Source organism: Heterodontus francisci, chromosome 10 (genome assembly GCF_036365525.1).
Source record: "Heterodontus francisci isolate sHetFra1 chromosome 10, sHetFra1.hap1, whole genome shotgun sequence".
Classification (NCBI taxonomy): domain Eukaryota; kingdom Metazoa; phylum Chordata; class Chondrichthyes; order Heterodontiformes; family Heterodontidae; genus Heterodontus; species Heterodontus francisci.
The window spans coordinates 31344919-31357412 of NC_090380.1; the positions used below are offsets into that span (position 1 = coordinate 31344919).

Consider the following 12494-nt stretch of genomic DNA (forward strand, 5'->3'; position numbering starts at 1 on the left):
TGGGGGAAGGCCGATTTCAATATGATAAAACAGAATCTGGCCAAAGTGGATTTGGAGCAGCTACTTGTAGGAAAGCCTACATCAGACCAGTGGGAGTCATTCAAAAAGGAAATAATAAGAGCTCCGAGCCAACATGTTCCCTTAAAGATGAAGGATAGGACCAACAAGTCTAGGGAACCCTGGTTGTCAAAGGTTCTGGAGGATTGGATAAGGCAAAAAAAAAAAGGAGGCTTATGGCAGATTCAAAGTGTGGAAAGTAGCGGAGGCCCTAGAGGAGTATAGAAAGTGTGTGGGGGGGGGGGGGGTACTTAAAAAAAAAAAAGAAATTAGGAGAGCAAAGAGGGGACATGAAAAAACACTGGCAGACAATATAAAGAAAAATCCCAAGGCATTTTATAAGTATATTAAGGACAAGAGGATAACCAGGCGAAGAGTAGGGCCCATTAGGGACCAAAGTGGCAATCTGTGTGGAGCCGGAGGACATAGGTGAGGTTTTAAATGATTTCTTTTTATCTGTGTTCACTATGGAGAAGGATGATGTAGGTGTGGAGATCAGGGAGGGGGATTGTGATATACTTGAACAAATTAGCATTGAAAGGGAGAAAGTATTAGCTGTTTTAGCAGGCTTAAAAGTGGATAAATCTCCATGCCCAGATGAGTTGTATCCCAGACTGTTATGTGAGACAAGGGAGGAGATAGTGGGGGCTCTGACATAAATTTTCAAATCCTCTCTGACCACAGGAGAGGTACCAGAGGACTGGAGGACGGTGAATGTGACGGACCATTATTCAAGCAGGGAAGCGGGGATAAACCAGGTAATTACAGGCCAGTGAGTCTAACATCAGTGGTAGGGAAACTATTGGAAAAAATTCTGAGGGACAGGATTAATCTCCACTTGGAGAGGCAGAGATTAATCAGGGATAGTCAGCATGGCTTTGTCAGGGGAGATCATGTCTAACGAGCTTGAATGAATTTTTCGAGGAGGTGACGATGTGTAGATGAGGGTAAAGCAGTTGATGTAGTCTATATGGACTTCAGTAAGGCTTTTGATAAGGTCCCAATGGGAGATTGGTTAAGAAGGTAAGAGCCCACGGGATCCAGGGCAATTTGGCAAATGGGATCCAAAATTGGCTTAGTGGCAGGAGGTAGCGGGTGATGGTCGAGGGTTGTTTTTGAGAGTGGAAGCCTGTGACCAGTGGTGTACCGCAGGGATTGGTGCTGGGACCCTTGCTGTTTGCAGTGTACATTAATGATTTAGACGTGAATATAGGAGGTATGATCAGTAAGTTCGCAGATGACATGAAAGTAGGTGGTGTCGTAAATAGTGAGGAGGAAAGCCTTAGATTACAGGACGATATAGATGGGCGCTGCAGTGGCAAATGGAATTTAATCCTGAGAAGTGTGAGGTGATGCATTTTGGGAGGATTAACGACAAGGGGATATCCAATGGATTTTAAGACCCTAGGAAGAACAGAGGGACCTTGGTATATTGTCCAAAGATCACTGAAGGCAGCAGCACAGGTAGATAAGGTGGTTACGAAGGCATATGGGACACTTGCCTTTATTAGCCGAGGCATAGAATATAAGAGCAGGAAGGTTATGATGGAGCTGTAAAAATGCTAGTTCGGCAACAGCTGGAGTACTGTGTACAGTTCTGGTCACCACACTATAGGAAGGATGTGATTGCACTGGAGAGGATGCAGAGGAATTCACCAGGATGTTGCCTGGGCTGGAGCATTTCAGCTGTGAAGAGAGACTGAAAAGGCTAGGGTTGTTTTCCTTAGAGCAGAGAAGGCTGAGGGGGTACATGATTGAGGTATACAAAATTATGAGGGGCATCGATAAGTTAGATAGGAAGAAGCTTTTTCCCTTAGTGGACGGGTTAATAACCAGGGGACATAGATCCTCTAGCCAGTGGGAAAGCCCCTGGGAAGGACGGCATTACCCCTGAAATGATCAAGAGTGCCAAGCCTGCTATACTCTCAGCACTCCATGAACTGCTTTGCCTGTGCTGGGAGCAGTACCACAGGACATGCGTGATGCCAATATCAACACCCTCCATAAGAATAATGTGACCGCGGTGACTGCAACAACTACCGTGGAATCTCCCTGCTCAGCATAGTGGGGAAAGTCTTCGCTCCAGTCGTTTTAAACAGGCTCCAGAAGCTGGCTGAGCGTGTCTACCCTGAGGCACACTGGCTTTCGAGCAGAGATATCCACCGTCGACATGCTGTTCTCCCTTCGCCAGCTACAGGAGAAATGCCGCGAACAACAGATGCCCCTCTACGTTGCTTTCATGGATCTCACCAAAGCCTTTGACCTAGTCAGCAGACGTGGTTCTTCAAACTACTAGCAAAGATTGGATGTCCACCAAAGCTACTATGTATCATCACCTCGTTCCATGACAATATGAAAGACACAGTTCAGCATAGTGGCGCCTCATCAGACCCCTTTCCTATCCTGAGTGGCATGAAACAGGGCTGTGTTCTCACACCTACACTGTTTGGGATCATCATCTCCCTGCTGCTCTCACATGCGTTCAAGTCTTCAGAAGAAGGAATTTTCCTCTACACAAGACCAGATGGCAGGTTGTTCAACCTTGCCCGTCTTAGAGCGAAGACCAAAGTACGGAAGGTCCTCATTAGGGAACTCCTCTTTGCTGACGATGCTGCAGTAACATCCCACAAAGAAGAGTGTCTGCAGAGACTCATCGACAGGATTGCGGCTGCCTGCAATGAATTTGGCCTAACCATCAACTTCAAGAAAACGAACATCGTGGGACAGAGCGTCAGAAATGCTCCATCCATCAATATCAGCAACCATGCTCTGGAAGTGGTTCAAGAGTTCACCTACCTAGGCTCAACTATCACCAGTAACCTGTCTCTAGATGCAGAAATCAACAAGCGGATGGGAAAGGCGTCCACTGCTATGTCCAGACTGGCCAAGGGAGTGTGGGAAAATGGCGCACTGACACTGAACACAAAAGTCCAAGTGTATCAAGCTTGTGTCCTCAGTACCTTGCTCTACGGCAGCGAGGCCTGGACAACGTATGTCAGCCAAGAGCGACGTCTCAATTCATTCCATCTTTGCTGCCTCCAGAGAATCCTTGGCATCATGTGGCAGGACCGTATCTCCAACGCAAGCCAACATCCCCAGCATATACACCCTACTGAGCCAGTGGCGCTTGAGATGGCTTGGCCATGTGAGCCGCATGGAAGATGGCAGGGTCCCCAAGGGCGCATTGTACAGCAAGCTCATCACTGGTATCAGACCCACTTGCCGTCCGCGTCTCCACGGAACTCTCAACATTTCAGAAGTATTTAGATGGGCACTTGAAATGCCATAGCATACAAGGCTATGGGCCAAGTGCTGGAAAATGGGATTAGAATAGATAGGTGCTTGATGGCTGGCACGGACACAATGGACTGAAGGGCCTGTTTCTGTGCTGTATAACTCTATGGCTCTATGAGCAAGGACGCTCAGCTCCCTTTGGACATCAACACTTCCCAACCTCTCACCATTTAAGAAATACTCTGCCTTTCAGTTTTTTCTACCAAAGTGGATAATTTTACGCTTATTCACATTTTATTCCATCTGCCATGGTCTTGCCCATTCACTTAGCCTGTCCAAATCATCTTGAAGCCTCCTTGCATCCTCCTCAAACTTACATTCCCACCTAGTTTTGTGTCCTCAGCATATTTGGAAATATTTAATTTGGTCCCCATATCCAAATCATTTATATAGATTATGAACAGCTGTGGCCCAAGGTCTGATCCTTGTGGTACCCCACTAGTAACAGCCTGCCATCCTGAGAACCCATTTATTCCTACTCTCTGCTTTCTGTCTGTTAACAAATTCTCAGTCCATACCAGTATATTACCCCCAATCCCATGTGCACTAATTTTGTTGACTAACCTGTAAGGGACCTTATCAAACCCTTTCTGAAAATCCAAATGCACCACATTCGCTGGTTCTCCTTTTACCTATGCTGCAAGTAATAGCCTCAGAAAACTCCTGCAGGTTTGTCAAACATGATTTCTCTTTCATAATAAATCCATGTTGACTCTGCTCAATCATATAATTATTTTCCAAGTGTCCAGTTATCTCATCCCCTATAATCGATTGTAACATTTTCCTTACTACTGATGTCAAACTAACAGGTCTATAGTTCTCTGTTTTCTCTCTCTTTCCCTTTAAATATTGGGGTTACATTTGCTACTTTCCAGTCTGTAGGAACTCTTCCAGAATCTATAGAATTTTGAAAGATAACCACCAATGTATCTACTATCTCTATAGCCACTCTCTTTCAATACTGTAGGATGTGGCTTGTCTGGTCCAGGCGATATATCAACTTTCAATCCAATTAACTTTTTGAGTACTAACTCTATTGATACTAATTTCTTTCCGTTCCTCATTTCTACACGTTCTTCGGTTCCCTAGTATTTCTCGGAGATTTTCTTTGTTTTTCTCTGTGAAGACAGACACAAAGTAATTGTTTAGTTTCTCTGCTTTTCTTCATTCTCCACCACAAACTCTCCTGTCTCTGCCTGTAGTGTATCCACATTCGTCCTTGCTAATCTTTTCCTTTTCACATACCTAAAGAAGCTTTTAGAGTCTGCCTTTGTTTCCAGCTAGCTTGCATTCACAATCTCTTTTCCCTTTCTTTATCAGTTTCTTGGTCCTCCTTTGTTGGATTCTAAATTGCTTCCAATCCTCGGGCTTACGTCTTTTTCTAGCGACCTTATAGGAAATTTGACCTAATGCAATCTTTAATTTATTTTGTTAGCCACGGTTGATTCACCTTTCCTATTGAGTTTTTGTGTCTTAGAGGAATGTATATTTGTTGTAAACCATGTAATACTTTAAATACTAGCCATTGCCTGTCTACCATCAAATCCTTCAATGTATTTTCCCAATCCACCATGGCCAACATGCCGCTCATACCTTCATAGTTTCCTTTGTTCAGATTTAATACCCTAGTTTCAGAATAAACTATATCTCTTTCAAACTTAATGTAAAATTCTGTCATACTGTGGTCATTATTTCCTAATGGTTCCTTTACAGCAAGGTTATGCAATACTAAATCTAACATAGCCTGATCCCTAGTTGGTTCTTCACACACTGCTCCAGAAACCCATCTCGTACAAATTCCAGGAATTCATCCTCCACACCATGAGTGCTAAATCGCTTTGCCCATGCTACAGGCAGCTCTAATTTTCTGTTTTATACCGTGCCCAACATTACCACTACAGTTTGGTGGCAACTCCCACCAATATTTGCTGCCCCTTGCTGTTTCTTGGCTCCACCCAAACTGATTCTACATCTTGCTCCTTCGATCCTCTCACTAATGTACTGATCCTGTCTCTTATCAACAGTGCTACCCCACGCCCTTTTCCCCTCTGCCTAAATAACAAATTTCCCTGAATATTCAGTTCCCAGTCCTGGTCACCCTGTAACCACATCTCTGTAATGGCAATTAAATCATACCAATTTACCTCCATTTGTGCCTTCAAGTTATCTACCTTCTTGCGACTGCTGTGTGCATTCAAATAGTGCCCTTAACTTTGTCTTAACATTATTCCTCATTCTGATCCTATTTGATGTTTGCCTTCATCTTGTCTGCCTTCTAATTCCACTTATTTATTTTCTACTTCCTGTTACCACTTTTGCTTCCTTCCAATCTGAGCTCCATTTTAGGTTCCCAACTCCCTGCCAATCTAGTTTAAACCCTCCCCAACAGGACTAGCAAATCTCCCTACAAGGATGTTAGTCCCAGTCCTGCTAAGGTGCAACCTGTCCATCTTGTACAGGTCCCACCTACCCCAGCACAGTTCCCAATGCCTCAGAAATCTGATTGCCCTCCCTGCTGCACCAATTCTCCAGCCACATGTTCAATCGCTCAATCCTCTTTTTCTTATGCTTACCAGCATGTGGCACTGGGAGTAATCCTGAGATTACTGCTTTTGAGGTCCTGCTGTTTAATTTCTTTCCTAGCTCTCTCAACTCTGCTTTCAGGACCTAATCCTCCTTCCTACCTATGCCATTGGTACCAATGTGGACCACGACCTCAGGCTGTTCACCCTCCCCCAGAAGAATGTTCTGCAGCTGCTCTGACATCCTTGACCCTGGCACCAGAGAGGTAACATACCATCCTGGAGTCACGTCTGCAGCCTCAGAAATGCCTGTCTGTTTCTCTAATGAGTTCCCTATCACTATTGCCCTTCCACTCTTCCTCCTCCCCTCCTATGTAGCTGAGCCACCCATGGTGCCATGGACTTGGTGGTTCTTGCACTCCTCTGAGGAATCATTGCCCTCACCAGTATCCAAAATGGGAAACCGGTAAGTAAGTGAGAGTGACTCGGGACTCCTGCGCTACCTGCCTTGCTCTTTTAGAATGTCTGGCAGTCACCCATACCCTCTCTGCCTGCACACTCTAACCTGCGGTGTGACCACCTCCCTAATCGTGCTGTTCACGTAGTTCTCTGTCTTGCGAATGCACTACAGTGTCTCCATCTGCGGCTTGAGTTCCAAAACCTGGAGCTCAAGCTTGTACAGCTGGTGACACTTCCTGCAGATGTGTTTGTCAAGGACACCTGGTGAGTCCACGAGTTCCCACATACCACAGGAGGTACATGCCACTCAGCCGACTTCCCTGCCATAACTTATCTTTACAAACTAATCATTGTTAGTGGAATAAGTAGAATAACTTACTAGTTACTCACCAATCAGCTTCTTCTCCTGTATCAAAGAAAGAACCAAATACTGGAGGGTGAAAAGGCAGAAAAATAAGACCGACAAAGGAACACTTCCTTCCCCTCTTCACTGAACTCCTTTGCACACCAAAATCACAGCTTCACACCCTGTCCAAGCAGCACTTTCTAATTAGTAATAAATTACGCTAACCAAAAACCCCTTAGTAATACTAACCTTACCACTGATAAGGTAGCTATTTGAGGGTTAAAAAGAACAACTTTTCCCCCTAATTTTCCAGCTATTTGCAGCAGTTGTTTTAGTACCAAAACCAGACGGTTCTCAAAGATTCTGTATAACTTACCGAAAGGTTAATGCGGCAACTAAGACTGACTCTCCTATTTGATCCCAAGACTTGAGGATTGTATTGATCGGTTGGGGAACTCGGCCTTTGGTTAGTAAGATTGATTTGCTCAAAGGATGCTGGCAATTCCCTTTATCTGATCAAGCTAAAGAAATATTTGCTTTTAAAACAGCAGATGGTCAGTTCCAATGTAAAGTAATGCCATTTGGTATGAAAAATGCACCGGCCACATTTCAAAGATTGACCAATCGAATGATTGCCGAATTGCTTAATTATGTTGTGTACATCGATGGCCTTTTGGTGTATATTGACACCTGGAGTGATCATGTCCAACATTTCTGATCTCTATTTGACAGACTGACCAAAGTTAACCTTGTCATAAACCTAGCAAAGAGTGAGTTTGCTAAGGCCAACGTCATTTATTTAGGACATATTGTGGGTCAAGGTCAAGTATTGCCATGAGAGGCCAAAGTTCAGGCAATTTTTCCTGTACCCAATACAAAGAAAGAAGTGCTACAATTTCTGGGTGTGTGGGGGTTCTACTGGAAATTTGTCCCTAATTTCAGCACAATAGTCATCCCATTGACTAATCTGTTAAGAAAGTGAAGTTCAAATGGTCAGAGCCATGCCAAACAGCGTTTGAGCAGTTAGAGGCCATTTTATTAAAAGAACCAGTTCTTGCAGTCCCAGGCTTTAACAAACCATTCAAAGTGGCAATTGATGCCAGTGACGTAGGGGTAGGAGCAATCTTGCTCCAAAATGGTGCTGGTAGGGAACGGCCCATTAGCTACTTCTTTAGGAAGCTCAGTAAACATTAAACAAAATACTCAACCATCAAGAAAGAAGTTTTAAGTCTTGTTCTGGCTTTACAACAGTTTGAGGTATATGTAACCAATTGTTAGGGTGAAATATTGGTTTATACAGCTTACAATTCACTTGTATTTCTCAAAGTTCAGTACAAAGAACCTCCGGCTGTGTTGGAGTTTGATGTTACAGCCGTTTACACAAATTTGTGCATGTGGCAGGGAAAAGCAATATACTTTGTCCAGACTTTAAAGAAGGGGTGTAAAAGAAAAGGAAGGCCCTGAGTTATGATTCTATGATTTTTAAATCTTAATTGTCACTTGGGGGTTTAGTTATTGGTTAAACCCTTATGATTTTGTAAATACAATATGTATAAATGTGGAACATGAAAACATTGCCTGTACAGTATGCAAAAAGCAATTTGTTAAAATGGTTATGATGAGAACTTGCTGTTTTTCTAAACCACTGTAAAGAAAACCTTACTATGGTAAAGCTTTGTTTTCCCCAAGAAGGTTGGTGGGTGGGGGGGGTGCAGGGGTGAAGTGTGATGGAATCGTAGCTTTAGAGCTTGTGTTCTTTTGAGACAGAGCCTAACTGAAAGGGAAACTAGAATTGAAACAGATATGGAAACCAAAATGGAAATGGAAGCTGACAAAGCAAATTCAGGTTTCTAGGGAAACTGACACTGGTTAGAACCAGATAAAAGACAGAGTCCTTCCCAGATCGGGCAGGAGTGGAGCGCCAGCAAGCAGAAGAAAGTGAAGACTGAATCCAGAAGCTGTTCCTGTACGTAAAGTAGCCGACTAACCAGACCCAGCCATACAGTGCACAGGTTGTCAGTGAAGGACTCTGATAAAGGGACGACTGATAAATCCGTGCCATCAAGACTGTTGTGAGCAGAACTGAGAAGTTCTGGAGAATTGCACCTTGTGGTGAAGACTGTGCCCGTGGAGTTTGGATTGGGAGGGAACTGCTGTTTTGGCGAAAAGAATTGAAATCTACTTGAGTAATGTCAGAGTTGTGAAGAACTGTGACTGTAATTTGGTGCCATATCTGCTGGGTGAACTGCCCAGTGAAACAGTGAGACCCAGGTAGATAAGGTGTATATAATAGACTATCAGTTGCTTCATGTTTAATTTATGTTGGTTTTGGTTTGTGTTAAAGTAAAAGTGAAATCCTGTCTGTGTGTTTTCCTAAATTGGGGTCAATTGATGGATTTTATTTTTGTTTGCTGGTGATCTCCATGAGAATCATAATAGCCAGCAGACAGTACAGTCATGAAATAAAAATAAAGTGCTGGAAATACTCGGCAGGTTTGGCAGCATCTGTGGAAGGAGAAAGAGTTAACTTTTCAGGTCTCTGACCTTTCATCACAGACTTGAAACATTCACTCTGTTTCTCTTTCCACAGATGCTGCCAGACCTGCTGAGTATTTCCAGCACTTTATTTTTATTTCAGACTTCTAGCGTCTGCAGCATTTTTGTTTTATATTGGTACAGTCATGAACTTGGTGTCCAAAAATTCAATTCTCATTACTGAAGTAAATAAATCCTTGGTCATCCACATTATCTTACATATCTACGTGCAGAAAAAGCAAGAAACTAAGCATGGATGTGAAAGTTTTGTATCCATATTACTATTTGAAGTACAGTAGGGAAAGAATGGTGTCTGATTCTGTACTGCATAACAACACCGGATGCATGAGTAGGAGTAGGCCATTCGGCCCTTCGAACCAGCTCCACCATTTAATAAGATCACGGCTGAAGATCTTCCTCAACTCCACTTTCCTGCCCTATCCCTTGATTCTCTTAGTGCCCAAAAATCTAAATGTCATAGAATCATAGAATGGTTACAATGCAGAAGGAGGCTATTTGGCCCATTGAGTCTGTGCTGGCTCTCTGCAAGAGCAACTGATTTAGTTGCATTCTCCCACCTTTTTCCCCATAGCCCTGCAAATTTTTTCTTTTCAAATAATTATCCAATTCCCTGTTGAAAGCCACGATTGAATCTGCCTGCACCCCACATTCAGTGCATTCAAGGTCTTAACCCCCTAGCTGCATAAAGTTTTTTCTCATCTTGCCTTTGAATCTTTTGCCAATCACCTTAAATTGGTCTCCTCTGGTTCTTCACCGTTCCCCCAATGAATAGTTCCTCTCTATTTACTCTGTCCAGTCCCCTTATGATTTTGACCACCTCTCTCAAACTTCCTCTCAATGCTATTAATCTCGGTCTTGAATATGCTTGAACCTGAGCATCCACAGCTCTCTGGGTAGAGAATTCCAAAGATTCACAACCCTGAGTGAAGAAATTTCTCTTCATCTCAGCCCTAAATGGGTGACCCCTTATCTTGAAATTGAAGTGATGAAGTTTCAAAGTGTGCATAGAAAAATTTTATTGAAACTAAGTGCTCTTGAATCTGAACTCCACTGAAAGCTTTCAGTGATGTCAAAGCTAGAAAACTAGCAGCCTCTCTTTCGATCCAAAACAGAGCTGTGCAGACAGCTCTTGTTGGTAAAAGGCCTTCAGTTGCAGCTGCCTGGACGTATGTAAATAGATTTGATAACAGTGAGGGGGTTAGTGTGATTCTGGGAATTTCTATACTTTCATGAACTACTCTTCACTGTTAAACGGATCCAAACCAAACGGTGAAGAATGAATCCTATTCTTGATAGCTGGTTTATTCACAGAATGCAGGATTACATATCTCTGCTTCATGCTTTTCACCCGTGTCCCAGAAGGCTCTCTTTATATCCCTTCTTAAGTCCTTAATTAAACAATGTCCTTCATCTTTGGTTAACTATGTTGTTAAAGATACAACCATTAATGTCTACAATCGATTCCTTTATTTACCAGGATTATTCTTGTACCATTGTGTGTTTAATTCTCTTAGCATCATGTATTTTGTTTTACTGTTAACTTCTGCAAGAATAAGCATTGGTTGGGGAGGCAATTTCACATTATTGCTCACACTTGAGCTTGCATGCATCACAAGAAGTATCCATTACTCCATTTGTAAGTGGGCCCTTCTCCAGCATTGTCAGCCATGCCTACTACTGCTTAAGTCTCAAATAATGTTACTTCTAAGCTGCAGGGCCATCCGAAAGATTTTGTGCAGGCCGTGCACAAGTTGACCACTTTAAATTACTGTACGTGTATGGCCACACAAAAATCTAAAAGGGGTTGAACACTTAAATAGCCTGTGCAATCCGAAAAAAAAATTAGAGGGAATTTTGGTCCCAAGCTCTGGAATTCTCTCCCTGAATTCCTCCACCTTTGTTATCCTGCAAAACCTTTCTCTTCAAAACCTATCTCTTTTGACCAAGCTTTTAATCACGTCTCCTAATAGCTCCTCCTTTGGCTTAGTGTCAGGTTTTTGTCTGATCACGCTTCTGTGAAGCTCCTTCGGATGCCTCCTTTGCATTAAATTTGCTATATAAATGCAAGTTGTTATATAAAATGTGCTGTTTGTTTCCTATATTTAGGTGTTTCTGGTTAGGAAAACCCATGGTTCTGATGCTGGACAACTATATGCAATGAAGGTGCTTAAAAAGGCTACACTGAAAGGTAAATATTTAATTTGCTTTAAGTAAAGATTTTTTCCAGAGTTTGTCATTAATGGTGAATTGTACAGCACTGCCCTGTTGACAGCACTTTCAATTCAATGTGCTGGTGTGACCACACCCTGCTTTGAACAAACTAATTGTTTTCCCACTTACTTGTATTTGCAGATCTGATTTATGGATATGCACAAGCCTTCTATTAAAGTTGAATTAATGCTAATGGGTGAATAGAAGTCACATGGGTTGCAATCCCAAGCGTAATTTATTGATGCAGTGGGTGAATTATTTTAGTCTACTTTTTGTTAAAGATCGAAGGTACCGGCCTTGGCTTCAAGCTCAAGTTGATGCTTCACATAGGATAAATTGTATCCAATTGCCGGCAGAGCACATGTATTAAAAAAAAAACTACTGTACCCTCACCCTGAAGCTTTACCCTGTACAGGACATCATTAGTAAAATACTTACCTATAGAGGACGTGCCAGTTGTTTTTGCTTACTCTGGTTTCTGGTGTTGTACTCTGCTCCACCAACAATGATGGGGAGGATATTGGTAAGAAAACGGAAAATAAATACTATAACATTCTAAAATAGCTGTAGCAAAGCAGTGCTTTTTCCAGAGATTTTTATTGTGCATTTTGTCTTGATTTTTGAATAGTGGGGGTGGGGAGGGGGCAAGAGAATGGGGAATATGAACAAAGGAGTAAAGAAAAGACAGAAAATGGGTGGATAAAAAAGAGATATCAAGTGTGGGGGGAAAAGGAGAGTAACCTAGTACAAGTAAATGGAAACTATGATTGGACTGTAAAGCTATTGACTGTCAATGGAAGGAATTCAGGGAAGAGAACGTTCAGGTACAAGCAAGGCATATTCCTTTGAAGGGACAAGGTAGAGTATCCAAAGCTGACACAGGAAATAAAACAGGAAAAGAACGCTTTTTGACAAATATCAGGAACAAGATTCAGTTAATAACCTGGTGGATTATGGAAAGTGCAAGAGGGAATTGGAAAAGTTTGAGAGGCAAAGAGAGCTTATGAGAAAAGATTAGCAGGCAGCATTAAATTGAACCCTAAAACATT

At 42.5% G+C, this 12494-nt stretch overlaps 1 protein-coding gene across 6 annotated transcripts in view; it reads left to right on the forward strand.

The window, feature by feature from the left end:
• The window catches only part of LOC137374375 (ribosomal protein S6 kinase alpha-3), a 139440-nt gene that overhangs the window by 65921 nt on the left and 61025 nt on the right, over positions 1–12494 (forward strand). For all 6 annotated transcript variants that reach the window (XM_068040377.1, XM_068040373.1, XM_068040375.1 and 3 more), the window contains one exon: positions 11341–11422. In XM_068040377.1, coding sequence (XP_067896478.1) covers positions 11341–11422 — 82 coding nt within the window. The remainder of the gene's footprint in view (positions 1–11340; positions 11423–12494) is intronic.